Consider the following 26,595-nt stretch of genomic DNA (forward strand, 5'->3'; position numbering starts at 1 on the left):
CCTCCTCTCCTCCCTCCTCTCCTCCCTCCCTTCCTTCTTTCCTCCCTCCCCTCCCCTCCTCCCTCCTCTCCTCCCTCCCCTCCTCCTTCCCCTCCTCCCTCCTCTCCTCCCTCCTCTCCTCCTTCCCCTCCTCCCTCCTCCCTCCCTCCCTCCCTCCCTCCTCTCCTCCTTCCCATGCATCCTGTCCTCCTTCTCTTCTATTCCTGCTCCACATTCCAGAGGACTGGGGGGGGAGGTGGGGGGGGAGGGGGGGAGGTGTGTCCCCTCGGAGTAAAACAGGTAAATTCACCTTTTCAAAGAGCAAACAGATCTCATGCTTTTGTCTTCACTTCAAAAGCTCTTTAATAAACACACCCAGTGCCTCTCAGGTATATTCCTCCACCGCTGCTCTCTGACTCAGAGATAAAACATCTTTCCTCTCCTTCACTCTTTATTTGACGATAACCTGGATGTATTTTTTTCTGCTTGTGACTTTTCATCCAATGAACTCTGCATCTGCATTCACAGCTTCAGTCATCTCTGTGCTTCAAGAAGTACAAATTCACTTTGCAGTTATTTTTTTTTTAGTCGAGAACGCAAGCCATTATTTTGAAACTCTTACAGGAAGTCATGATTTGCAGCGTAATGCGGTAACTTTAACAGGACAAACTCGAGGGAGCTCAAGATAACCGGGGACATTTTATTTATTCAGTTAAAAAGAGGAAAAGAAAAGGTGGCGCAGCGTCATGTAGGTCACAGTTTATTGTACGATATTATTTATATTATTATTAGTGTTTGTCGGAGCTCCGCCTTAAAATCCCAATAAACCAATGAGGAACCCAGAAACTCGGACTGACGAGACAACCCGGAAACGTAACAAAGAAAAACAAGCGGAGGACGACGACACGTCGGCTGTGATGCAGAACAAGCTTCTCCTCACTGAAAGGAGCCTGAATTAAATGTAGTCCGGTGGATTTCAGTTTGCTCTTGTTTTTGTCCTTCTGAGTGTTGAAGGGTCTAAATGGAGAAAGATGCAGGTGTGGTTGTGGCCACAGAGAGATATGGAAGTTCAGAGTCCTGGAAGTATTCAGTGAAGGATGGACTGATGGAGAGGAGGAGAGACGGGGGTGAAGGTGGAGCAAGAGGAAACTCCGTTGTTGGAGTTTTTAAAGTACGTTTATTGGATTTAGCTGCTTTGACTGTTAAAGATCCTCTGAGTCTGACGTTTGAACATTTTATTTTCAGAGTGTCTTTCTGCCTCAAGGTTATCCGGAGAGTGTCAGCGGTGATTACCTGCAGTACCAGTTTTGGGATACTGTGCAGGTACCGTGAGAGGATTCATCAAAAACCACGGAGATCATTACCGTCTCCAGTAATATAATATAATATCTCTAATAAAGTCGTCTTCCTCTGTTCAGGCTTTCTCCAGCTCCCTCTCAGGGACTCTGGCCACTCAGGCATCTCTCAAAGGTGTCGGAGTTGGAAACCAGGAGGCGACCGTAGCCGCTGCCACGGTCACCTGGTTATTAAGAGGTGGGAAGTAAAACAAAGACAAAAAGAAGAAGAAGCCATAAAGTAAGATTAATGCACCTGCAGACGTTTGAGTAACTGATGTGTGCCTCTGCAGATGGAACCGGCATGTTGGGAAGAATCCTCTTCGCCTGGCGGAAAGGGTTCGCTCAAATCTTCTGCTTTTCCTCTTCCACAATTTAAATTCATCTTTGTTCTCTGATGGAAAATTCATTTTTAAGAAGCTTCTTCTTTTTGTGTTTTTTTTTTTTTTTTTTCCAGGAGTAAGCTGGACTCTGAGGCCAAAAAGTGGAGGTATAAGATAATAAATAGAAGAATAGAAACACAGTTAGGAAGAAAAAAAAAGGTGCACACAATAAAACAAAATGTAAAAAAAATTACAAATACCTGTACAATAAAAAAAGATAGTTAAAAATTATTTTTGAGAAAAAGTAAGACCAATAAATACATTAAACTTGGGATGAAATAAAGTGGTGCTCTGACATTCAGCGCTGCATTGTTTTAGGCACCTGATGTAGAAAAAGGTTGTGAATCCAGCCGTTATTACATCGGATGTCCTTTTCTTTTTTACCAGACTTTTTGCTGACTTTCTCAATGACGTTGCCATGTTCATGGAAATATCGGCTCCGTACTTTCCCGCTTGCTTCACATTCATCGTGTGCACTGCAGGAATATTCAAGGTAAAAAATAAATCAGAGAAGTTGAAAGACAAAAGCGGCCGAATTGGAAAAGTAGTCAAATTGATTGATGATGCACAGAAATAATGTTCATCTGTCAAAAGTCAAGACTCAAGAAGGCAAAAAAGACTTTGAATGAGCCACAGATACGGGTCACACGTCAACGTGCTTGGTCATCATTTATTTATTCATTACTGACAGTTTTTTCCTCCCAGAACTGACTGGAAATGTGTCACAATTCACAAAATATGGAACCAGACTACAAACTATGAAACTTCACATTTGTAAAGAAGTTAAACGTGAAAACGACCCAACGGCCTCCGTTTCCTGGGTATAAGTTGGCTTTTCACAAAACTGAACTTGGCGATGTTATTGTGAGTTTTGTCGTCTCCAGTCTGTCGTCGGAGTCGCCGGCGGCGCGACCAGAGCTGCTCTGACCGTCCATCAGGCTCGCAGAGACAACATGGCCGACATCTCCGCCAAAGACGGCAGTCAGGTGACCGTGACTTGTTGCTGTTGGTGATGAAGTGAACCGGTGTGAGCGGTGATGTCACCTGATACAGCTGCATTCTTTCCATTTCACGTGTCCGGTTATAAACAGGCTGCAAATAATAATAATTATCTACATTTTTTGATTGATTTGTCGATTACTTTCTCAAATCATCGATTTGTCTGTTTGGTCTTTTAAACGTCAGGAAGTGGTAAAAAAAAAAAAAAAAAAAAAAGTCGACCTGCGTTCCCTGAAGTCCAAAGTAGCCCAATTAAAAGATACTCCGTTTATTATCATAAGGAATCAGTAAATATTTATATGTAAAAAGATCACAAAATTATTCACAACAATTAATAATCACTTATCAAAGTAGTTGGCGATTAATTGTCAGTTTATTAACTAATTATTTAATGTTGTTCTAGTTTAAAATATATCAGAGAGGAAAATATTTCTTTATACATAAAAAGTAAACAAGCAGGAAAACTCAGGTTTTTACGATGAATATTATCTTCTTGTGCTATTAAATGATTAATAAATGTCTTTTTTTTTTTCTATATTTTATTTGATTCCCACCAGGAGACTTTAGTGAATTTGGCCGGACTGCTGATCAGTTTGGTACTCATTCCCCTCGTCACTGATAATCCCGTGTAAGTATTGTTGTATCTAAAATATATAATATATATATTAACTGTACTCTTCCATCACTGCCGGAGTCGGTCGTGGGTTTCACGCCGTCCCCGTCGCTCTCTCTCCGCTCCTCAGATTGACTCTCGGCCTCTTCTTCCTCTTCACCGTCCTCCATCTCTTTGCCAACTACAAGGCCGTGCGCTCCGTCGTCATGGAGACCTTCAACGAGGCGCGGCTGTCCATCGTGTGGCGACAGCATCTGAGAGACAAACGCATCCTGAGTCCCCCGGAGGCCAATCGGAGAGAACCGGTTTTCTTGGGTAAACAAAAACAAAAATCTACATTTGTCTCGACTCTTTAAGGGTTTGACAAACTTTTTTTTTTTTTTTTTTTTTACTGTTGAGTCTGTTTATTTATTATTAAATTATCCTCTGTGGGTTTTTTTTTTTTCCAGAGTTTGGGAAAACTGTGCCGATCAAACTGGGAGTGAAGCTTCATGAGGTTGTGCGGAGGTGAGTTCACACAAACAGTTTTGTTCTTTTCTCACACATTTTAAAGTCAACAGTTTCATTTCACTGATTATTTTGCAGCCAAGAGGAACTTCGTTTGGCTTCGAAGGGAAACGACACGCCGTACCTGTTAGGAGTCAGAGACGGTACGCCGCCCTCGTCCACAGCCGTCGCTTTAAGACTCAAACGATACACTTGAGTGAGTTTTTATTTTTACTTTCATTTTCTAACCCTGCTTTTGTCCTTCGTAAGGCTGCGTGCGTGTTTGTTTGAGAGCAGAAGCGTCGGTACGTGATGAGATCCGAGCGATGTGCGAGGCCGTGTGGCTCAGCAGCGCGTCCAGCCCTCCGGCGTCCGGAGAACACGAAGCACCGAAGCAGCAAAGTGAGCCGTCGCCTCCCTTCACGAGCATTAAAAGAGTGTTTTTAACGTTGCACTTCACACACAGCACGCTTCTCTTTTTGAAAAAGGTCACTGGGAAACGGTGCACGAGGGTCACAAGCTGATGGACGCGACCTTCGATCCGTTTCTCAAAGGTGAGCGTGCGTGAAACCGTTTTAACCTCCAGAATTTGCCAACTTGTCACGGCTGTATTTTTACTCATAGAAACGTGGTTCTGCTCAATTCGATCTCCAGGTGTGGAAGCTGCCGGATGGGATGTAAAACGAACTCTGCTGGACTGGGACGAGTGGAGAGTCGAGTGGAAAACAAAAAGCAGCTGAACAACTATTTCTATTTGTTTGTGTCACGTTGTCCAAAGATCCATTAAAGTGATATTTTTCAGTACCAGCATGTCTCATTTGATTCAGTCTTTTCTCTAATTTTAATAAGTACAATCCAAGTAGAGAAAAAAATAATCTATATTTGTACACTAAATATTTGACTGTTAGGTAATTAAAATACAACACGAGACAATAAGTGAGTAAATGTTATTAGTTGGTTTGACATGTATTTATTCTGCTGTAAAAAAAACCCAAACATTTTATTTACTTGTTTATAAATGTATCATACAAATGAAATATGACTGCTCTTTTAATAAAGGGGGCAGTGTTAAAGTTGCACAACCCATTAAGACACCACGAAGAAGAAAAAAGCAACAACATCCGTTAGGAAAGTGGTTGTCAAGTTAACCACTTCCTGTATGGTACTACTGGAAATGAAGCACGTGCGTCTCTTGAATTAATTTAGTGAAGTAATAACTGGGGTTTAATTTAGGTACTTCGCGAGGATTTGATAGTAGATAAACTAAAAAAAGATCATGTTGAACACTGCAGGATACGATATAAGTGTTTAAGGGTTTCTGTTTTTGTCGTAAATCATGCCACGGAAGTTGTATTTTGAAAATCCCAACCGGATGTTGATTTGTTTCATCGCTAACTGAAGGAACTTGTAGCATTAGCCGCAATATTCGTTAGTTTGGTGGCAAATAGTGAAACAGGAATAAATTAAATGGGACGTTATAAATGTGCCTACAACTGCGAAAACTCGAGCGATTCAGATGTTAAGTTTTTTAAGTGAGTGTTTAATATTAAGAGTGAATCAAAGCAACAGGACAGAAATAGTTAAGACAACAAAAATATCGACGTGAAGTCGCTTCAATCGTTTATTTACGTTTGTTGGCTGCGTTTTTGTTTTGTTCGTTTTAGTGTTATATTTTAATTTAAATTAAAAAAAAAAGACAGAAAGAAAACAAATGTCTGAAAGAAACGAGCTAACTTCAGTCCTCAGTGTTTGTTTACCTGTTTACACTCTGTTGTGTTCACTGATATTAATGCAGCTCAGTTGTTTCCATTAGAGTTTAGATCAACAACAACAACAACAACAACAACAACAACAAAGTAGGCATGATAGGAAGGGAACAATTAATGTGAAGTTAATGGACCTGCATTGAAATAGAGTGCAGTCTCTTACAGAAGATGATCAATTTAGATTTAATGGACAGAAATGACCAAACAAACTTTACAAAGGTTCATCAAATGTTCAAGGTTTTTAAAGAGAGAATATCACACAGTCCAAAACAAATTTAAATTGAAAAAACACTTTAAAATTCCTCTTTGCAGCTTCTCAAATGGGAATATTTGATGAGCTGAATATCTTCTGTTTGCTGTCTGATAATCGCACACGTTGTTTTCACGGGTTTTATGTGTTGCGACAGGTTTCCTCTGTACAATCCACGGAAACTGAAGAAATGGCTGGCGAACATGAAGTGGAAGGACTGGACTCCCACGCGCTTCTCCGTGCTGTGCATCAATCATTTTGAGGAGCAGCACATCGACAGATCGGGCAAAAGCGTGACTCTCAGAGAGGATGCGGTTCCCACCATATTTCACTCCGACGCCGACGCACAGAAAAAGGTTCGTAGCTTATTTAACACTTCTCTCATTTAGTCTGAGATTTTAAATTCATTTTATGCTGTTTACGCTCATTACAGGCTTCCGTCAACCCGAGAATTAAGAAGCACAAGGTGAGACCTGCACGACGCTGACATCTCACAGATGGAGGTTTAAAATGAAACGCTCCGGTGGTGTCGAGCTGTCAATCAACAGCAGAGCTTTTGAACATCTGACGTCAGAGTGCGCGTCGTCTGTCTTGTCTTGTGAAATCCAGGCAGCCGCTGCCAAAGCCTCCGAGAAAGATTCGTCTCAGTCCGCCACGACCGCAGCAACGAACAGCGTCCAGAACACCGAACCGGGCCGGACGCCGGCGGACCCCCCCGGGTACGGGGGCTCAGCCCTCCTGTCTTTCATCAATAATAATACCAGCAATGACTGCATTTGTTCATCTGGACAAAGACAAATATTCATGAATCACGTCACTGGACTCGGCCTCATTTGAATGCTGAGGTTGGGGAAACCCTGACCTTTTGACCTTTGACCCCCCCTTTTTTTTTTTTTTTTTTTGTAGGATTGACAAGGACCCAAAAAAGTCCGACAAGTGGAGGATCATCGTGGATGAAGGGCTGATGAAGATCGAGTCGTTTCCACATTTCTTCCATGGAGATTATTGCGTACCGCAGGTAAGCAGCTCAGCATTTTATTAACTAATAAGTTTGATAACTTTGTGATTTCATTCATATAAATGTTTATTTTTAACATAACACATGGCAGTTATGGTATGACGGCGGCAGATCAGTCAAATGTTTATCATCATTATTGCCATTTATATTGTCCATTTGTTTATGAGTCATTTTTGCGTCAACAGAGTATTCAGTGGGCTCCAGATGAGAATTTCAGTGTAAGTAGTCAGAAAGATTATAAAATGTTCTCTTTCATACTCAGATTTTTACATTGTGAAGTATTTTAATCACGTTCTTCTGTCATTTTTAATAGGGACAACACAAAGACACCGTAAACACGATAGAGGTTGGTCCAACACAACACGGCTACTCGGAGATGTGACAGAATTACGTAAAAAAAACGTGACGTAATGTCGCCGACCGGCAGGTGAAGGAGGCGTGGCAGTGGCTCGGCCTGGACGTCAGAGGACCGCTGCCCCAAACGCCGACCGGACACAAGTACGTGTTGACGGTGACGGACTACTTCTCCAAATGGGTGGAGGCGGTGCCGATGCAGTCGTGTCTCCCCGCACAAGTGGCGAAGAGCGTCGCGGACATCATCGCCCACTTCGGATTCCCGCTCAGGATCCTCTCCAGGCTGCCTCACGACATCGTCCACAAAGTGAGTCGGCCGGGGAGCGAACTGCTCGTCCTGTTGGGATGAACTTCAGCAACAGAGTCTGTAAGAAATCAGACTCGACACTGAGCGAAGCGCCCACAAAACACGGTTCAGATGTTTCCAGATTCTAGACGATCAAAAGATATCTTCATTGACCATATTTTATAGTGAGATACATGTAAAAACATAACGGCTCCGTAAGACCATTTTCTTCCCTTAATATAAAAACTAAAATATAGAATCGCTTAAGTTTTATATAATTAAATGATGAAAGATGTGGACTGGAGACTGTCTTGAAAAAAACAAGATGTGAATGGTTCGACCCATAAATGGTTCGACCCTGCAAAGACCAAGATGTGAGCTTAAAAGTGAAGGCAGTGAAATCACCCTGAAAATAACTTTCAGGGTTTCAAATGAGCTCATTTTCTCCAGTAACAAAAACAAAATATCACAAAAACCTAGCGACACTTTTAAAGTGTAAAACCGACGGAGGCTTTAATATTGTGTCGTAATCAGCCGGTGTGTCGTCACGATGTGTGAACGTGTCCCTCTGCCAGATCAACCGAGATCTGAAAGATCAGCTGAAGGTCGCCGTCGCTCTCGTGGTCCACCATCATCAGACCGGCACCGCCGATCTGATCACACCGCCGCTGATTGACAGGTCGGTGCTTTCTAAACTCTCCATCTGATTTGAGACACTTTTGTCACATCAGGAGTGTTACTGGTGTTTTCATCGCTTTAGAAAATTGCAATGCTGCATTCAGGACCAGGAAAAAAACACATTTAAGCTAAAACACTATTACAAATGTACAAATCTCATCTTCTGTTACTACACTGATATTTCATTTAGTGGTTTTTAAACTGCATCAGCTAGCTGACAATTCTCTCATGCTGCCGACATTTTTAACGCCACAACTTCTCCGGTCCCCGCCAGGATGGTGAGCGACCTGATCACCGAGCACGCAGCCGACTGGGACGTTTACCTGCCCGCCAAAGTTTTCAGTCTGTGCTTCAAAGAGCACTCGAGGACCAAGGAGAGGCCTTTTTCTTTGCTGTGCTGCAGCGGACTGCAGCCCGTCCAATCCCCCCGAGGACTGGACGTAAGTGAAGCTTTCCAACATTTGAGCTTTTGATGCGTCTTTTCTTCACGCGATAAACACTGAAAACCTCTTGGTGCTCTCACCTCTCTGTTCCCGCAGTTTGATTATTCCGACATCCGAGAAAGTGCTTTCGTGGTTAAATAGAAAGTTCCTCAGGTGAGTTGAATGTATTTTAAGTCTCTTTTTAAAAAGTGTTTTTACCGTAATGTTAGTGAATAATTACATTTTTCTAGAGAGACAAAGATAAAGTTAGATTTGAAAATAATCGCCGAAAAGTTTGTGACTCTTGTGGGAATTTTACCAACAGGTCACTTAACAGTAATTTTACGCTCTTTTATTTTCAGGTCACTCGAACTGGAAACTGAACTGGACTCACTTTCATCTGCAAAACAGGGAAGAAGAACTGCGTTCAGAAATACGCCGTCGTCAGAGCAGGACGGTGGAAACCTCCATGTTGATCAGCGTCTGGACTTTTATCGACTTGAAAGAGATTCCATATAAAAACAGCAAATTTGTCCAACATCCTTCACTCCTCCTTAGAATCACTACAAATCTCAAATTGCCCAATAACTAATATATTATGAATAATAGTCTTCATCATCTTCAAAATGTAAAACATGTCAATAAACTTTCTTTAAATAAGAATTTCAAAATCATTCAGTTTGCAAAATAAGGTAGAATACTGTTTTGTTTGATTTCAGCAACATGAATTGTTTTAAAATAATTCAATATGATGAATATGTCAGAATTCATACTTGGATCTGAGCATAAACAGTTTAAATGAATTACTAATATGTCAAGTAGGACAGCAGCTGAGTTTCAGGGGTCAAAGGTCACTTCTTGGTCCTCATATTTGACAGTATCATTAACGTGTGTTTGTGCAAGTTTGTGTTTTCCTCTTTTCTGGTTGACATTTTTAAACACTGCTGACTCATTAAAAACCAAGACAGAAAAACAAAGCTCAGCTGTTGTCAGTTGTTCGCTGCGCTGACAGCTGTGAGAAGAAACGACGACGTCCCACAGAAACACGTCTCCGTCTCACGACGACGGTCACAAACTAGTTCACAAAATTACTTCAAAACTCGTGTTTTATTGATATTCTGAAAAACAAACTCAGGACCTCCCTTTTCAATTTCTTGTTGAGTTTTAATTGTTTTGATTCTTTTTTTTTTATTATTATTGTCTATTTATTTATACAAGTTTTACCACTTGGTACTTAGTATTTCTGATTTAACTTCATTTTTATTGGTTTATTCAGTATTTATTTATACATTTTAGTCGGTTCTACTACTTCTTCAACTAAGACCAGAAAGGGAGCAAACATTACACCTATTTTAAAGTCTTGGCACATGGCTACCTCAGAAGTGATTTTAAAAGTTTTATTGTTTTTAATTTTGCTATATAGATGAAGTTTGATTGATTGATAGAGGGAGGAAACTCAATAAGAAACCAAAATACTTGAACAGATTCATTATGTGTTGAATTTTACTGGTAAATTGAGCTTGTTTTACATAAAATTACTACATTTCTCATTTAGTATTTTTCCTTTTGTACAACTTGTGTGTCCTCTGACAACACTCCAACGTTATTCGTTTTTCTATTACATGTTTCCTAAAACACAATTTGGATTTTTAAAATATCTAACATAATATAATATAATATAATATAATATAATATAATATAATATAACATAATATAATATAATATAACGTTAGTTTGTGTAAAGAGCATGTAAAAGTTGATGAATCTGCTGCGGCGCCCCCTGCAGGCGAAGAGGCGGAGCTACAAGCTGCTGTCTGTCAGACGCTGCCGTGACGTCACGGCTGTGCGGCGGAGAGTTTTTTTTTTTCTGCGCGCAGCGAACCGCGAGAAATGGTGAGTGAAGAAAACAGCTTCATGTCAGTGTGTCGTGTCCATGTCGACGAGCCGGACGTGTCCTCGGGAGGCCGCTGGACGCTCTGCGGGCGGGAACACGTCTGCTGCCGGCAGCTGAACGGAAGCTCGTCGTAAAAGCGATCAACCCGACAGCTGACGTCTTTGTTTAGCTAACCCGTGCTAACACGAGCTAGCTTCCCCTGCGTCGGTAAATAACGTCACCGGACCAGCTGACTGCAGCTGACTGCAGCTGCTCGACGTGTTCTCGCGCTAAAGTTTGACATCAGTTCAGATTAACAACGTTTTTAGAGCAGCGGCAGAAAAACGGTCCAAACTTTGGTTTTGATGGAGTGGCTCGTTAGCCGCAAGGAAGCTAATTGGCTAAAGTAGCTTGTAGCGTGGAGCAGCTTGTGTTTGAAGTGTCCGGAGCTGGTCGGCGGGTTGAAGGAGTCTGTTTCTCGGGGACTTGAACCCACAAAGGGCTCGATGCTCGGGAAGCTCCGGCAGCTGGCGGTAACAGCTGGTCGGGCTAACGTTAGCACAGCTGAAGCTCTCGTTAGCAGCTGCTCGGTGGGTCTTTAAAAGAGATCCGGTGAACTCACGACCCGAGAAAGGTTCCGGTCACTTCACGTGTGACCTCACAAAAAGAAGTTAGGAATACAAATAACGTGACAAAGATTACATCACTTTTTGTATATTGTAATATGAACTTTTAAAACTGGGAAAAGGCAACTGAAGTTCCTCATCAATTAAGTTTTATTTATATTAGTTTAAGGTTGCATGTTTTAACCCCCCCCCCCCCACCCCCACACACACACATCCAGTAAAAAAGTGTCCAAAATTTAGTGATTTCTTTTATGTGATTGTTTCCTGATAAACTAAAGTGTCAGATGTTTCCTTTATATGTTGAAAATATTCTCCCACTTTTCTTTTCTTTTCTTTTTAAGCCAGAAAAAACTATTTTGAAACTCACTTGGATTAACTGGGAAAGACGTTGTTTTTAGATAAATGTACAACACTGATGTGGAATATTTAATCACTTTACATTTGCTGATAATACTTACAGACTTTTTACTGAAGGAAGGTTTTTGAATGCAGAACCTTTACTTGTGGTTTTCACAGTTTGCTATCAGCACTTTTATCTGGTTTGCTTTAACTCAACAGTGTTTTTAATCTATTTATTTACAATATGTACAACAGAACGAGTCACCTTAAGATTTTGAGTTGATTATATCTTATATATTACCTCAGAAATTTATATCTGTTAATATTTACAAATGATAAAGTTTATATTTGTTGATTGCATCAGATACTGTTTGTAAGTTTTATAGCGATGAGCAGTAATTGATAAATGAATTATGTCTTTGCGCCGTAATGAGCTGAATTCTTTAGCAGGATGTTGGTAACGGGAGGACATCCTGGATGTACTGTGTCTTCCAGCTTTTGGACTCATTTCATTCACCGACCACAACATGAACTTTGATGCGAGGTGGTTTAGTGCATGATCGAGGAAGGAAAGAAGGTCAACAAGTCGTTTGTCTGATGTAAACGTCCACGTGAAGTCACCTTCTTCCTCTGTCACTCGCTCCTCTCTTCAGGATGTGTTTCTAATGATCCGACGTCACAAGGCGACCATCTTCACAGACGCCAAAGAGTCGACCACGGTCTACGAGCTGAAGCGCATCGTGGAAGGCATTTTAAAGAGGCCGCCTGAAGATCAGAGGCTTTATAAGGTGACATAAATTTACCTGGAAAACTCCGATGGAAAGTTGGTTGGGAACGTGCAAAATGTACGATTATTTTATAAATTACTTTTGATGGTTCAAAAGATTAATTTAGATCCAACAGTAATAAAATAGCAACGTCTTAAATTATACGATGATTCTTTCTGCACCGTCCGACAACTCAGAGCTTCTCAGCATTTTTTGTTAATTTCCTGTTGATTTAACAAGTAATGCAGAATTTATATTCACAATGAAACACTGAGCAGAATAAAATGTACACAGAGAGGATTTTTTTTTTGTGGCTTTTCTGTTTCACGTGACAACGTTTTTAATATCTTAAATTTAATTTCTTTAGGTTCTCAGGCAAAACAAAGCAGATGGAGACATTACTGTGAGCTTGGATAAAAATTTGATGGCATTATTGACCACATTAACATTTTAAAAATGAACTTTATTCATATCACCCACTTGTAGCAGCCGACAGCTCCGGGACTCTTTAAACTTCAACGACACTGAATACTTTTAAATGTGCTGCTTCAGCAGAACACACGTCTTCTTTTACCAGAGAGATCTCTGCATGTAACTGATGAGGATTCACATCACATCACATTACATTCATTACATTACATCACATTCATCACATTCATTACATTACATTACATTACATCACATCACATTACATCACATTCATCACATTCATTACATTACATTACATTACACCACATTACATTACATCACATCACATTACATTCATTACATTACATCACATTCATCACATTCATTACATTACATCACATTCATCACATTCATTACATCACATTACATTACATCACATTACATCACATTACATCACATTACATCACATTACATTCATTACATTACATCACATTCATCACATTCATTACATCACATTACATCACATTCATCACATTCATTACATTACATTACATCACATCACATTACATCACATTCATCACATTCATTACATTACATCACATCACATTACATCACATTCATCACATTCATTACATTACATTACATTACATCACATCACATTCATCACATTATTCACCCAGTTTACTTTGTGAAACAACCTGATATCTTAAATCTCCTCTGAAGTCTGACCCGGTATGATAATCATAATGATAATAATAAAGCTGTTTGTGAAATGACGGTCTCATTCTCGACATTTTCCTCTCCAGGATGATGTGCTGCTTGTCGACAGTCAAACTCTCGGAAATTGTGGCTTCACAAATCAAACCGCCCGACCTCAGGCCCCGGCCACGGTGGGATTAGCTTTTCGTCTGGGCGGTGAGTAGTTCCCTTTTGAATGCCCAGCGTTTTTTGTGTGTTTTGTTTCGCTCTCAGCTCGGCAGGTCGACTCTCCGCTTCTTTAATGCGAGAACTCTCAACCTTCTCTTTAATTGCGTCTTTCTCTCTCCGTCCCAGACGACTCCTTCGAGCAGCTGGGGGTCGAGTCCTTCTCCACCCCCCCGGAGCTTCCTGACGTCATGAAGCCGCAGGATTCAGGCAGCACAGCCAACGAGCAGGCCGTACAGTGAGGGAGGGAGGACACACCGGTGAGGGGGGTGGGAGGTTGACTTTTTTGGGAAGTCACGCCTCAGCGGGTGAAGTTCCTGACGACCGACCTTCAAGCTGGGCGTAAAACAACAACAACAACAACAACAAACACGGATTCGTTGTAAATGTGCGGTTTGATTCAAAGTGGTTTCATTTGTCCTGAAAATTGGCGAACGCATGCTCGATAAACCGATAATTTCACACAAGACCCTCCAGAGAATACCTGACAGCCTGGTCACGACACTGTCAGTCATCCACGGGATTGGTAAAGGCTGAACTTAAAGAACCGCACTTCGTATTTAATGAATTACAGTCTTTATTTGGGAAAAGGCTGAATGCTGCCTTACTCATGTTCTTTTATTTTTGCTGGCTTAAAAAGTTGGGAGTCGATAAGGTGCGACTTTTTTGGGGGTGTTTTATGTTTGTGTTTTCTTTATTAAACTAGTTACTAGGATTAACATGTTTGTTCGGTCTTCGGCCTGGATTTGTGTTGCGACGATAGTTGGGAGATTGTGAATTTCTTAAGTTACCATCCGTATTTCAAGAACTTTTGAACGATGTTACTCTACGATTAAAAACAAACAAACAAACAAAAAAAATAAAAGATTCACTCGCTGGCAGAAGATCTGGTATTAAGATGAAGATTTCTTGGTACTTTACCGATCAGTAGTTACTATTTTCATACAATAGCTGCTCACTGAAGTTACTGAGACTGAATGCGTCCAGTCGTGAGGAACTGCGACTCATAACGCTGGCGTGGACTTTGGGCTGGAAATGAAATGACAGACAGGCACAGCAGCAATCAAAAATGACTTAGTGGTGACTGTTGATTATTTTTAGCGGACTAACAAAGGCGAGGGACTTCTCAACTCTCCTCTCCGATGTTGGATTGTAGCCCGCGTCGTCCTGGAGATTTAAACCAGCGGCGCCTAAATTGTTTAAGATTAAACAGTTTGACGTTAACAAGTTCGTTCGTCGTGATGAGTTCAGAGCTGCACGTTTGACTCCATAATCCCAGAACCACCGCTGCCCATTTAGGTTTTTAATCTCATGCTGCAGTTTGTGTTGTATTAAACACCGTTAGTACCTGAATACGCATCGTTTTTGCTCAATTTAAAGATGAATTAGAGAAAGGAAGAAAAAAAACCATCAGAATTTTAAGATTAAGGTGTAACACTGGGTGTCACGATCTAGAAACAACAATTAAAAAAAAAAAAAAAAAAAAAAAATGCTCTATTATTTGGGGTGGGGTGGGAGGGGGGGTTGTATGAAACTGTTTAATGTTGCGTGACAAAAAAAACACGTTTGCAAATTGAGGCTGTTAAACAGTAGGACATGATCAAAGTTGCACTTGTAACTGATTTAACATTAAAACAACTGTTTTTTCACGTCTGTGCATTGTGATGTTTTTATATATGATGTTTGGATCCTGTGCTCACAGCTGGACAAACAATTCATTATGGACATCTGATGTTATCTTTACATATAAAGTTGTTGTGACTCTGATGAAGGACAGAATCTATCAGGATCAATGATCATCATGAGCATCACTTCAAAAGGATGTTAACCTGGAATAGTTAATACCATTACTTTGGTGTGTTAAACATTAAATTTGTACGTCCACAAGTTGTGTCCTGCAAGTTTTTTTTTTTTTTAATTTTTTTTTTTTAATCAAACAACCAACGTGTGCAAAAATGCATGGATGTAAAATTGTTATTTCCAAACAATTTGTCTATAAAATGTGCAAAAATATGCCCAAATTGCAGTCCAAAATAAAAGGATATATAATTTTAAATTATAGTATAAATAAATATTGAAAAATAATACAGCAGTAAGTTCTCCCATGAGAGTTTGACCACAAGTGTTTTGCTTGATAAACAACTTCCGATGTTCATATATTATCAAAACAGCCGCCTGTTAATTTCCTGTTGATTAATCAACTCCATAATTGTGTCAAATTAGTTTTTGAAGAAAAAAAAAAAAAAAAAAAGCCGATTTGAGTGTTCAGTTATGTGCTCACGGTTCCCTGAACGTCTCACCGACTCTTCCTACTTTCCGACAGCACTTGAAGGCAACAAACGTTTGCTAGCAGGCTAGCAACAACAGCAGCTCGCGACGACGAGTTTCTGGTTTATCTGAGAAACAATGGACGTCAGTGAGTGTGTTGTATCGGCGGGCAGGGCCGTGCTGGACCTGGTGGAGCGGGAGTGGCAGCCTCTGTCGGCGGGCGAGCTGGAGCTCCGGCTGGACCAGGCGGTGGAGGACGTCCTGGAGGCCGGCCTCAGCGCGACGCTCCGCGGGCTGCCTCCTCCGACCTTTTACGTTCAGTTAGGACACCACGTTGGACACCACGTAGGACACCACCTAGGACACCACGTTGGACACCACGTAGGACACCACGTTGGACACCACGTAGGACACCACGTAGGACACGCAGAGACCCCGGCAGCACCCGGACCCCCGCAGCGAGACGCAGCCGAGTCCCGGGAACGGCTGGACACGTTGGACACGTTGGACACGTCGGACACGTTGGACAGCGCTGCAGTGAAGGTGATGATCTGTCGGTTTACTCTTTTTAATAAGTTCATAAATCTGTGAGATAAAAATAGAAGTGATGATGTGACAGCTGTTGATGACGTCATTGTTCTCTGGGCTCCAAAACGTTCTCCAGGTTCAATGAAGATGAAACGAAAGTTCTTGTTTTTGGTGAAGAAAAAAAATAAAAGTCACTAAACAGTAAAAAATAAAAGTAGTCTGATAAAGCAGGATGAGCTGTTATATGAATATATTTATTTTACTTAAAAATACAAAATAAAACTTACCACTTGTTGACAGTGCAGCGCACATACAGCCAACAGGACATTCTCCAATATTATACATTTTATTTAAACTATCGAAATATGAAAACAGCCTTTTTAAGTCCAGCTCCAATCTGCAGGTGTTGGACGCTTTCTAAATAAATATTGCAACGATAACGGTCCAATATCGACTTCAACATCCCGTCTTCGTGTCCCTCAGCACATCTCAGACCTGCTTCAGAGCTCTAAGTCCGGGGCTCGGATGGCCGGCCGGGCCCGCCTGTCTCTGTCCCACACCGTCCTGCTGTCCCTCACCCTGCTCACCGAGCGGCTCAGCTACCGCTCGGTGTCCCGCCGCTTCCAGCTGGAGAAGGGAAACATCCACCGCATCTTCTTCTCCTTCTGCGAGCGCGTCAACACGCTGGAGGAGAAGCAGATCAGGTGGCCGGTCGGTGGGTTGATCGCACTGCTGCTGTTTTGTTGGAGATTTTAAAGATGCAAAAACCGATGGATGATGATGATGATGATGATGATGATGGTTTCTGTCTCTGCTCTCCAGGCGAAGAGGCCGCAGAAGCGCTCTTCCCGTTTTCCAGTCTGCTCGACGAAGAGGAGCAGGACGAGGGACGAGGTGTCCCCCGGGTGCTGGGAGTGTTGGGACACATCCGGATCCCCGTCCGCCTGCCGACGGGGAAGCACGACGTGCAGAGCGCCGCGCCCGAGGTGAAGAGGATGAAGAAGGAGGCCCATCCCGACTCCTGGTTAAACCTGGAGCTGGTATCCGACCGGAGAGGCCGGTTCCTGCACTGCAGAATCAGCGAAGGATCCGATGCGGACCGAGGCGGCGCTCTGAGGGACCGACTGAAGCGGCACCCCGAGCTGATGCCCTCCGGCTGCTGCCTCGTCGCCGCAGCCGGCTACCCGCTCGGCGCTCAGCTGTTGACCCCGTACGGGGGAAGTCCGGGACCCAGAGAGGAGCTCTTCAACAACACGCTGGAGGAGCATTTTCAGATCCTCCGTCAGGCCGTCGCCGACCTGAGAGCCAGATTTCTGAGGCTCAGGTACCTGGACATCGGAGACTACGGCCGAGCCAGAGCCGTGGTGCTGACGGCCTGCGTGTTGCACAACGTGTTTCTGGACATCGGACGGGTGGTTCAAGGAGAGGTGGAGAAAGAGGGAGGCGTGACCGGGGAGGGGGAGGTGGAGGTGGATGAAGAGGGCGCACGGAGGCGTGACGCCGTCGCAGATTTGCTGCTTAAAAACGCTGATTCAGGAAAGACGTGATTTCCTGATTTCTTTTGGAGCCCTGGAGGATAAATAAAAGATGTATTTTTAACAGAAACTCTCCTGCGACACCGTCAGCTCTGACAGTCAAGTTTTCTAGACTGACGTAGCATCACGTAGACCGCGTGTTTTATTTTTGCATCACAGTTTAGATTTTTCCAGAACTGTTTGCTTCCAACAACAAAAACCAGACGACTTCAGTTTGACCTAATTTTAGTGTTCAATTTTACAAATTGAATTATTATTATTTATTTTTTTAAGTACTCATACCAAGACGACTTTAATATTCATCATAGATTTAATGAACTACATGTTCAGTACAATTACTTTATTTTGAAATAATCAGACAGGTGAGATTGATATTGAGGTGAGATGAAAGAATATTATATTCCTTTGGATTGTTTTTATTCACTTACATTTACTTTGAGTGTTGGCCGAAGGTGTTTGTATGTTCTCACAATTAAATTAACAAAACCAGAAAACTGTCAAGTAATAAGATTATTATCAACACAGTTCCTGTTTTTTATCTGTGATAAGAGAAGGTCAAAACCTTCATGAATGTAATATTTATTGTGGGGGTTGATGATTGAAACGCATCTCATGGTTGAAAAGAATCCACTGGAGGTGATATCAAGCTATAAAGATATTCAACTGTTATACTATTATTATCAATACTGATGCCATTGTTTTTATTTGAAATAATCGCATCAATAATTATGAAATTTATCTAAAATGTATTGATATTTCTTATGAGTATAATTCAGTGTTGCAGTTCCTCATGTGACCACTGGAGGGCGGTGAACTTTTCAGCATAAAACCCGTGAAGACATTAGTGATGGAAACAAAGGGCATCTTATCACCAGATAAACATTGATCTCCTCTCAGTGGATACCATCAATGATAAATATTAAAAATTATAACTTTTGATGTGATAATATGTGTTGTGTTGATTGTTTCTGTTTGCTTGTTAAGATGGAAATATGTCCTCCACTGGTGCAGTCACGGTTCGATGCCTGATTTGTGTCTTGATATTTTTATTTCTCTCCAACTTTCATAAATCATAATTTTATTCAGGTATAAAAATAAATGATTGTTTTGTTCTTTGGGACACAAGCAGAAAGTATCTTCAGGTGAGAGCGTCCTCATACTGTCCGTCCCTTCTGCTTCACCTGCTGATGTCCAAACTGTTCCTGCAGTATCATAAAAGTTTTTTTGTTTTTTTTAAGGCCAAACAGCAGCGACCTCTCCGTCCTAATGTCCGTCCTAGTGTCCGTCCTAACGTCCGTCCTAACGTCCGTCCTAGTGTCTGTCCTAACATCCGTCCTAGCGTCCGTCCTAGCGTCCGTCCTTCGGCGTCTGTGTGCCGTCCTTCTGAGCCAGGCTCGAGATGGCCTGCGCCAGGTTGTTGATGGCCTCGATCTTCTTCTCCTCCAGCGCTTTCTGCTGCGCCCACATGTTCATCTTCCTCTCCTGCAGCTCCATGTACAGCTGCAGGACGTCCTGCGGGGGCCTGGCGGGGCGGGGGGCCGTCGCGGGGGGTGTCGGGAGGATCGGGGTGAACTTCTTGCTGGCTATGGCCTTGCCCACTTTGGTGCCGCCGAGCTTGGCCCTGCGCTCGGCCTCGACCTCCTCCCGGCTCTTGCCCAGGACCTCGTCCATGGCCTTGAAGAACTCCCAGTGGACGCTGGCCGCCCCGAGCCTCTTGGCCCGCTCGCCGTTCTTCCTGTACGTGGCCAGCATGTTCCTCCACTTCAGGTCGCACTCGTAGGCCTTCACGGTGACGTCGGTGACCTCCGACTCCCTCAGCTTGGCGTTCACCTTCTCCGCCAACAATTCCCACAGTTTCTTCTTCTTGCAGACCGGCTGGTCGAAGGCCGGGTCCATTTCCAGCCGGGTGTTGACGAGGTGCCACGTGGCCCGCAGGGTCCAAATGAACTCTGGAGGTGAAAGAAGGCAGATCGCGTCATCGGCTGTTAGATGGACCTTTTTTATTTATTTTATTTTTTAAAGGTTGGATCATTTTATTAAGACACAGGTTGTCTACACAAAAACACCCGTTTGAATCCATAAATCACCAGATTACTTATAATTGTAATTGATGACTGACATCAGTGTTTGGTGGAGGTGTCCCGGGGCGGCCGGTTGGCACTCATCGGGCCCTCCGCGCTTCGTGACCGGATGAAACCTGTTCCCCTTCAGGCTGTGAGTACTAACCTGCTTTTGCTCTATCGCTGTCCATACTGGACACCACCGTCTCTTTTCCCTCCACTTCAGTGTTTTGTATCACAATTGTCTCGATTACCTCCATGCTGTCAAAACCACAACCATTACAGCTCAAGTTGTTTATTTATATATTATGGTGTCTATCGCGGAATTTAACAACCTTTCGGAGGCACCGATGCGCTTTCTCGCGTGGAGAAAACCGATGAGTATAACAACGTCGCTTGGCATCATGGGAAATGTAGTCCGGACAAGTTGATGGACGTGTGCTGTTTGAGCAGTCAGGGCCTCCGAAGGAACTACAATCCCAGAACGGCTTCGACGTGTCGGCGTGTAAACCGCTATTTGTCCCCGGCTTGGGGAATGTAGTTTTCCGAATCAGGAAATAAACGAGTCGATATGAAAGGCGACGAAAATAGAACTACAAGTCCCACAGTCCCCGTCACCGGCCCGCCTCTTCAGCCCCTGCTCCCTCCCTCAGCCGCCCCTGTTTTGTTGTTTGGCTAAAGATGGCGTTAGCGGCTAATACAGGCGAATGCATCTTGTTTCGCCAAATTTATTCGGCCAGTGGTAACAAAACATGGATAAAATAGAGCTTTAATTCGTCAGTCGATGTGCAAAAATATGGTACACTGAGAAAATACACGTCCACTACGCAGAATAACGTTTGTTCGGCCTTCTCACGATGTAGGCCTGTTTTTTTTAAGGGAGTGGACCGAAGCTGTTGGAACTCCATCTCCCATCAGCGACCGCGGCATCAGGTGGTACAACTTTCCTTTCATGCTGGTATCTGTAGTTTTCTGATGACACCAAAATGTTATTTTGTTTTGTGGAAACTTTAGAAAAATTTCTGAAAATGGACTAAATACGAGCACCTTTTCACAGGTTGAGTAATTTACTTGGTAATTTAAAAAGAAAGGATATGTTATTTATTTTCTCAATATTTCACTGGAAGTTTCCAGTGATGCCTCAGGGCATCAATGATATTTGTCTAAGGTGAGAAGAGGGAAAATAAAGTGAACCAGTTGCCTGTTAGTCAAAGAGGGAGCATGGCTGCATCACCTGTGCAAAGCGACAGGAAACACTCGAGGGCCCCCTCAAAAGAAGGGCACCCGTCCCCCCCGGAGGCGTCTCTCACCTGGTGCTTGGCTCACCTCTCCAAACCCGGACCGGGTGCTGAGCATCAGGGCCACGGCCAGACGGATTCGGGCGGTGGCAGAGAAGTGGACAAGAGGTCCAAAGTCGCTCAGTGGCGAGCGCTGGTCGCCATCCGGACGCAGCACATCAAGGGCGACAGGGCCGGCATCGCCAGGTTCAGGGATCACGGGGGGCTCGGGCCCCTGTTGGACCTGCTCAAACACCCCGAGTGCTCGAGGAAGACTCTGGACCTGGCGCTGAGCATCCTGGGAAACTGCTGCACTGAGCTGGAGACGCGCATCGAGGTGAGATAAAAGAGAGTAACAGAGGAAGTAGTGATCTCTATTTATCAAAGCACCCGTTAAAACCTCTCACTTTTAAATTGTCGTCTTCTGCAGGTTCGTAAGCTCGGTGGAATAAATATCGTAGGTAAGTGTTGATTTACCTTCTTAATTACTTTATGTGCATTCATCTTTATTAATAGCGACGGAATTGAGTGTTTTCTAACAATTCATGTCATATAAACAAATCTCTTGGCTTTGCCCAGTGGACATCCTGAAGAGAAACGTGGCCCTGGAGACGGTCCAGAACCGAGCAGCCCGGGTTTTGGGGAACTTGGCGATGGATCCAGAGAGCTCCGCCCTCATCCACTCTGCCGGTGGGTCGGAAATATCTGCAGCGGCGTGGAAGTAATCGTTGTCATCCTGTTTTGGTATCTCCGTCGTTGGACCTCTGATTCTGACCCGTTCTGTTCACACAGGTGGTGTTCCTCCACTGCTCCTCTGCGTGTCGCTGTCCTCCGCCCCCTCCTCCCCTACGCCCGCTCCACCCAAAGAGCCCTGTCCCAAACTGGAGTGCGCCCAGTCGGCCGCCCGGGCCCTCCTCTACCTCTCCGACACGCCCTCCAACCGCCTCTCGCTGCTCACCCAGGGCACCTTATCCGCCCTCGCCCCTCTCATCGCTCCAGAATATCCCCAGGGGTTGAGGCGGGCGGCGCTCAGGACCCTCCACGAGCTGACCCGGGGATGTGGGGTCGAGTGCGCCAGGGCGGCGTCCCGCTCCGGGGTCCTCTCCCAGCTCGGCGTCATGGCGTCGGGCGAGTCCGGTAAACCTTTCGAGGAGCTGGCGCTGAAAACGCTGGCCAACATGTGCTCCCAGGGCTGCCTGCGCCCCCTCGTGGGGTCGCTGGGGGTCATCCAGAAGTTCACCGAGGAGGTAAAGAGGGACCCGCTGAAGTCGGGAGTCTTCCTCAAGGCTCTGTGCTTGTGCTGCAAGGAGGCGGTGAACCGGGCCAAGGTGAAAGAAAGCGGCGGGCTCGAGGTGCTCGTCGGCTATTTGTCGGCCCATCAGAGTCACCCGCTGTCCCGGCTCGCGATTCTGGCCTGTGTAGACTTTGTCTTTGACGAGTCTGCCATGGAGCAGCTGCAGGAGTTGGGGTTGGTCCCTCTCCTTGTCGCACGACTGGTGGAGTTCACCAGAGGGGAGGAGGAGTCGGCGGAGAGGATGGACGTGAGCCTCTCCTCCGGCGCGTCTCCCACCGAGCTCCTGCCCTCCTCGTGCTTCGACTCCTTCGACTTCCCCCCCCCGGAGGGGTACAAGAAGGAGGAGGCTGGGAGGGAGCAGGGTCTGTGTTCCTCCAGCTTTTTAAGTCTCAGGTACGGAAAACGAAACACGTTCACTCTCTCAGTTTATCGTCTTGCTTTTCTTCTATGTTGTTTATGTGCGTCTCCGTCTCCGTCTCCAGGTCCTGGCTGGTGTCTGAGGGGTTGATATCTTCCGAGGGGGACCTGCTGGACTCCTCCGGCGTTGACGGGGAATGGGGAAGTCTTCAGATCCCACCGTCTTCATCCCCTCAAACCTCGTCCCCGAACCCGTACTCCAATTCCTCTGTTAAAAACTCCCCCGCTGTCTCTTCTGCTTCTAAAAAAGCGTCTCAACCTTCCCCGGTGTCGTCTTCACCTTCGTGCAAAGTCACCGACGCACCTCCGACCCAGCCGAGCGCCTCCGCCGTGTCCTCTCCGACGAAGACGCCCCAAACGCCCGTCTCTCCGTCAAAGTTCTCGTCCCCGCAGAGACGGAGGCAGCGGCCTCACTCGGCGGCGTGTTTGACTAAAGTCACTCTGGACGCGCCCCCGTCTGTCCCCCGCCAGGCGGCCTACAGCCACCCCTACCACCCCGAGCCCTGGACGCCCGAGTCCCCCATCCTGCTGCTGCTCTCCCGCTTCTCCCACGCCACCGACCCGAGCGCCGCTCTGGTCAGCTCGGGCGTCATGTCCGGCCTGCTCTACTACCTCACCCAGCACCAGGACCCCAGCAGCAGGTGCTTCCGCATGCTCTGCCGGCTGAGCTGCAACCCCAACTGTTTGAAGGCGCTGGTCCGGACCGGCTCCGTGGCGCTGATCCGTCACCGCCTCTGCCAGAGGGAGGGGGGGTCGGAGGGGGACGAGAAGCAGACGGAGCGAGTGAAAGCCAAAGTCAAACAGCTCGGTGAGACGGAAACTGGAGAACATGCAACATATAAAACACAAGCTTTGCCCTGCAACATGTAAAAATAATGCAAATTATTATTTTTTTATTAGTATCATGAATTAAATGTTTAAGTATAATTTTGATTAGAGATGTACCTATAAGATACATTTTATTAATCCTGCAGGTTTTCCTGAGGACAGATATGATACTATAGCACAGTTCTTTTTTTTATGTAAGCAAATGGGAGGTTTTTCTTTACAATATCTAATCATTAATATTTGAAACGAGGGCAGTTTGTGACTCTGTTGTGACTCTGCAGGCGTCGCTCTCCTGAATAATCTGCGCGTCCAGTGTGAGTCCGGCTTCGGCTCCGGGGTTCTCGCCCACGTCATGCTGTCGGGCTCCGAGTCGGACAAGATGAACTGCGCTCTGTCTCTGCCGCTCATCAACAGGTGAGGAGACGGACGGACGGACGGATGAATAGAAAACAACAGAAATGTTGACACTTCTCTGTCTGACAAAACAAAATCGACTTTACGCCCATAAAACCGTTTTACATGTCGTTTAGTGAATGTTTATTTCTGCCACTACAATCGTCAGTGATTTATTTTGATGACAGTTGATTCATAAAAATCCCATAAAGTGACCGTAAGTGAGCTTCATCACGTTTCTGTTCCTCCAACAGCAACAAGTCCCTGTTGAAGAAGCTCCTCGTGGACAGCGGCGGGCTGCTCTCGGCTCTTCAGCCCCTCGGCTGCGACCAAGACGACGACGATGACGACGATGATGATGATGATGATGATGAAGACCGCCCCGCTGAGTGCGGCAGACTGCTTTCCGACTTGTTGAATTCACCACACGCAGGTCTGACCTCTCAGCGCCGCTCGCTGTACTTCTCTCTCCTGATTGGCTGCCTGTCCGCTCTGACGGGCGTCGTTAAAACCGAGCTCGACAAAAAAACGGTGAACCCGATCGCGGCGGCGTCGCTCGGTGAAGCGGGCGGAGCGTCGCCGCCTCCCTCGAAAAAGCCTCGCCTCGCCGACACCTGTCCGTACGCCGCCTCCAGCTTCGACCTGCTCTTGCTGCTGGACGACGGGACTCGCGTCCCGGCCAACAGGGAGGTCGTGGGCGGGGCGGAGGGCGCCGACGGCGTCGGCTCCGAGTACTTCCGGGCCCTGTTGAGAGGCGGGTTCGGAGAAGCTGCAGAAGAAGCCATCGCCATCAAAGATGTCAGCGCAGGTATGTTACTGCCAGTGCTGCATTACCTGCACGGATGTCGCCTCACCGAGGACCCGACGAGAAGAGGACGGTGTCGGGTTCTGGACGCGTTGGTCCTCCGCGGACTGAGTTTCTGCGAGAAGGAGACGGACCAGCGCTCAGAAGACTCGTCCTTCCAGAAAACTCCTTTAGGTGAGACGATGATCGGAGCCTGCAGGTTTTTGGTGAAAGAGCTCCAGAGAGAGTTGGAGGACGTCTGCGTGTCTCTCCTTCTGTCCCGCTCCTCCACGAAGGCTGCCGGTCCGGCCGCAGAGGACGACGCCGACAAGGCCGCGTCTAAAACGGACCGAGAGCTCCCCGAGTCCGCCGAGGAGAACCTGGCGAGTCGGACCTCCGAGCTGGAGCTGACCGGATCTGAGGCGCGAACGGAAAACCTGCCGGGACAGACGAGGAAGCCGAACAGTCCCCTACGGCATCACGACAGTAAGAAGACGCCAACAGTGCAGAAAGTCAACAGAGGACTCGGAGGTGTCGCTCCTGTTCCCGAGTCGGTCTGTGGATCAGCGGACAAATGTCTCGACCCAGAAGAGTCGACGTTAAAACCCCAGAAACCAGCAGCTCGGGGTTCTGAAGCCGCTCTGCTCCCACAGGTGTACTGGTTCTCCCAGCGGTACAGCTACCCAGCGCTGGGCCGGGCCTGCCTGTCTCTGCTGCTGGGCTGCCAGGACCGGCCTCGGCCCCTCTGGTCCTCCTCCGTCGCCGGGCGGTGCCTCCGCAGGCTGGCCAGAGAGGCCGACTGCACCGAGACTCTGAAACTGGACCTGCTCAGTCTGGCCTCTGCAGCTCTGAGCTGAGCGAGGAGGGAGATACTGAGAGGGAGTCACTGGCACGAATTCAGAGGGCACAAATTTATAATTGGTTGCCATCGGTTACAACAGTCCGATTACCTGAAAAAAAAAAAAGAACAAACGCTGGATGAATTTCCTCAGACGTGACTGTTGATTTATTTTCATAATTTTGAAGCATAAATTAAGTTTGGATGTAATTGTAGCCCGTCCCAGCATGACATCATTTTCTTACTGTTGATGGATTAATTTCAAACTTATTGCGATTTTATTTTTAAAGTTTTATTTTCATTTTTTTTATTTTGGGAAAAGTTAAAGCAAATGTCTAACAGTGCATTTGATAAATGTCATGTAGCTGGAATCATCAGGGTCGGCCTCTCGGGGCCGGTTGTTTATTTTGTACATAGAGATGATATGAAATAGCAGATATACAGTGTTTGAGCTTCAACTGTAAAATGTATGCCACTGAATATATTGTTGAACATCACTTTGGTTGCGGTTTCTTGTTGTTGGAGTTTGAGTGTACACAAAAAAAAAAAAGGGGCCGTATGATGTCTGGATAAGTATGAGCTTGGCTCCGCCCACCTGTTGCTCACAGCTCCACTGTCTTTATACGTCTGGAAACTCTGTTGGCATGAAGGTTTGCTGGGCCGCTCTGAAGGGGCGGACCAATCAGAGGCCAGTGGGTGTAGTGCGATGAAAAGCGTTTGTGACGGTAGAGCGAGAAGAAGCAACGGTTGCAGGATGACGCAACTTCCTTTATTCTTTTCAAATTAAAAGCTCTCTATTATTACATATTCTAGGACTAAAACCAGGAGTGTGTCAGTGTGTCAGGACTTCTGCTGCAGGTCTGCGGCA

The 26,595-nt window shown here is 45.2% G+C and overlaps 6 protein-coding genes across 8 annotated transcripts; 5 read left to right on the forward strand and 1 right to left on the reverse strand.

Moving 5' to 3' along the window:
• The first annotated feature begins 710 nt into the window (after positions 1-710).
• Positions 711-4,601, forward strand: rusf1 (RUS family member 1). The gene is made up of 14 exons (XM_069165315.1): positions 711-1,150; positions 1,225-1,302; positions 1,398-1,512; positions 1,607-1,652; positions 1,771-1,803; positions 2,084-2,189; positions 2,581-2,682; positions 3,253-3,323; positions 3,439-3,623; positions 3,758-3,815; positions 3,894-3,958; positions 4,065-4,196; positions 4,283-4,348; positions 4,449-4,601. Exons 1-14 carry the CDS (start codon positions 1,001-1,003, stop codon positions 4,532-4,534), a joined length of 1,293 nt encoding a protein of 430 aa, XP_069021416.1. The 5' UTR covers positions 711-1,000; the 3' UTR covers positions 4,535-4,601.
• A 596-nt stretch (positions 4,602-5,197) lies between these two features.
• Positions 5,198-9,743, forward strand: LOC138207802 (uncharacterized). The gene is made up of 12 exons (XM_069165316.1): positions 5,198-5,326; positions 5,968-6,166; positions 6,244-6,276; positions 6,420-6,529; positions 6,717-6,828; positions 7,014-7,046; positions 7,142-7,174; positions 7,256-7,489; positions 8,044-8,147; positions 8,421-8,586; positions 8,686-8,742; positions 8,931-9,743. The coding sequence occupies exons 1-11, from the start codon at positions 5,262-5,264 to the stop codon at positions 8,728-8,730; spliced, it is 1,134 nt and encodes a 377-aa protein (XP_069021417.1). The 5' UTR covers positions 5,198-5,261; the 3' UTR covers positions 8,731-8,742; positions 8,931-9,743.
• Positions 9,744-10,373: 630 nt separating this feature from the next.
• Positions 10,374-15,154, forward strand: elob (elongin B). 2 transcript variants are annotated; one of them, XM_069165319.1, is made up of 4 exons: positions 10,374-10,461; positions 12,060-12,194; positions 13,388-13,496; positions 13,635-15,154. In XM_069165319.1, the coding sequence occupies exons 1-4, from the start codon at positions 10,459-10,461 to the stop codon at positions 13,745-13,747; spliced, it is 360 nt and encodes a 119-aa protein (XP_069021420.1). In that variant the 5' UTR covers positions 10,374-10,458; the 3' UTR covers positions 13,748-15,154. The 2 variants fall into 2 exon arrangements, with proteins under 2 accessions (XP_069021420.1, XP_069021421.1); XM_069165320.1 differs by lacking the exon at positions 10,374-10,461 and adding an exon at positions 10,513-10,669.
• Positions 15,155-15,769: 615 nt separating this feature from the next.
• On the forward strand, positions 15,770-18,008 carry LOC138207800 (uncharacterized). The gene is made up of 3 exons (XM_069165314.1): positions 15,770-16,316; positions 16,785-17,016; positions 17,124-18,008. Exons 1-3 carry the CDS (start codon positions 15,912-15,914, stop codon positions 17,846-17,848), a joined length of 1,362 nt encoding a protein of 453 aa, XP_069021415.1. The 5' UTR covers positions 15,770-15,911; the 3' UTR covers positions 17,849-18,008.
• Positions 18,009-18,095: 87 nt separating this feature from the next.
• LOC138207803 (uncharacterized) lies at positions 18,096-20,282 on the reverse strand. Of its 2 annotated transcripts, none has more exons than XM_069165317.1 (2): positions 20,063-20,282; positions 18,096-19,785 (listed from the first exon to the last, which is right to left on the reverse strand). In XM_069165317.1, the coding sequence occupies exons 1-2, from the start codon at positions 20,154-20,156 to the stop codon at positions 19,184-19,186; spliced, it is 696 nt and encodes a 231-aa protein (XP_069021418.1). In that variant the 5' UTR covers positions 20,157-20,282; the 3' UTR covers positions 18,096-19,183. The 2 variants fall into 2 exon arrangements, with proteins under 2 accessions (XP_069021418.1, XP_069021419.1); XM_069165318.1 differs by having other exon boundaries at positions 19,956-20,108.
• Positions 20,149-26,224, forward strand: armc5 (armadillo repeat containing 5). Its single transcript, XM_069165312.1, has 7 exons — positions 20,149-21,510; positions 21,604-21,634; positions 21,753-21,863; positions 21,966-22,860; positions 22,950-23,692; positions 23,994-24,126; positions 24,360-26,224. The coding sequence occupies exons 1-7, from the start codon at positions 21,118-21,120 to the stop codon at positions 25,744-25,746; spliced, it is 3,693 nt and encodes a 1,230-aa protein (XP_069021413.1). The 5' UTR covers positions 20,149-21,117; the 3' UTR covers positions 25,747-26,224.
• The last annotated feature ends 371 nt before the right edge of the window (positions 26,225-26,595 follow it).

This window comes from Embiotoca jacksoni, unplaced genomic scaffold, assembly GCF_022577435.1.
Source record: "Embiotoca jacksoni isolate LCO1_2020_lvr unplaced genomic scaffold, fEmbJac1.0.p SCAF_34, whole genome shotgun sequence".
Taxonomy (NCBI): domain Eukaryota; kingdom Metazoa; phylum Chordata; class Actinopteri; family Embiotocidae; genus Embiotoca; species Embiotoca jacksoni.

Bases quoted from the DNA above. Each gene is read 5' to 3' on its own strand.
- rusf1 (XM_069165315.1), top strand. From the start codon at position 1,001: ATGGAGAAAGATGCAGGTGTGGTTGTGGCCACAGAGAGATATGGAAGT. The intron at 1,151-1,224 runs GTACGTTTATTG...TTTTATTTTCAG, and splicing joins CCGTTGTTGGAGTTTTTAAA to AGTGTCTTTCTGCCTCAAGG. The intron at 3,959-4,064 runs GTACGCCGCCCT...GTCCTTCGTAAG, and splicing joins CCTGTTAGGAGTCAGAGACG to GCTGCGTGCGTGTTTGTTTG.
- LOC138207802 (XM_069165316.1), top strand. From the start codon at position 5,262: ATGGGACGTTATAAATGTGCCTACAACTGCGAAAACTCGAGCGATTCA. The intron at 6,277-6,419 runs GTGAGACCTGCA...TGTGAAATCCAG, and splicing joins CGAGAATTAAGAAGCACAAG to GCAGCCGCTGCCAAAGCCTC. The intron at 7,047-7,141 runs GTAAGTAGTCAG...CATTTTTAATAG, and splicing joins CTCCAGATGAGAATTTCAGT to GGACAACACAAAGACACCGT.
- elob (XM_069165319.1), top strand. The intron at 12,195-13,387 runs GTGACATAAATT...TTTCCTCTCCAG, and splicing joins AAGATCAGAGGCTTTATAAG to GATGATGTGCTGCTTGTCGA. The intron at 13,497-13,634 runs GTGAGTAGTTCC...TCTCCGTCCCAG, and splicing joins ATTAGCTTTTCGTCTGGGCG to ACGACTCCTTCGAGCAGCTG.
- LOC138207800 (XM_069165314.1), top strand. From the start codon at position 15,912: ATGGACGTCAGTGAGTGTGTTGTATCGGCGGGCAGGGCCGTGCTGGAC. The intron at 16,317-16,784 runs GTGATGATCTGT...CGTGTCCCTCAG, and splicing joins TGGACAGCGCTGCAGTGAAG to CACATCTCAGACCTGCTTCA. The intron at 17,017-17,123 runs GTGGGTTGATCG...TCTGCTCTCCAG, and splicing joins GCAGATCAGGTGGCCGGTCG to GCGAAGAGGCCGCAGAAGCG.
- LOC138207803 (XM_069165317.1), bottom strand. From the start codon at position 20,156: ATGGAGGTAATCGAGACAATTGTGATACAAAACACTGAAGTGGAGGGA. The intron at 19,786-20,062 runs GTTAGTACTCAC...TTTCACCTCCAG, and splicing joins CAGCGATAGAGCAAAAGCAG to AGTTCATTTGGACCCTGCGG.
- armc5 (XM_069165312.1), top strand. From the start codon at position 21,118: ATGGCTGCATCACCTGTGCAAAGCGACAGGAAACACTCGAGGGCCCCC. The intron at 21,635-21,752 runs GTAAGTGTTGAT...GGCTTTGCCCAG, and splicing joins CGGTGGAATAAATATCGTAG to TGGACATCCTGAAGAGAAAC. The intron at 24,127-24,359 runs GTGAGGAGACGG...TTCCTCCAACAG, and splicing joins TCTCTGCCGCTCATCAACAG to CAACAAGTCCCTGTTGAAGA.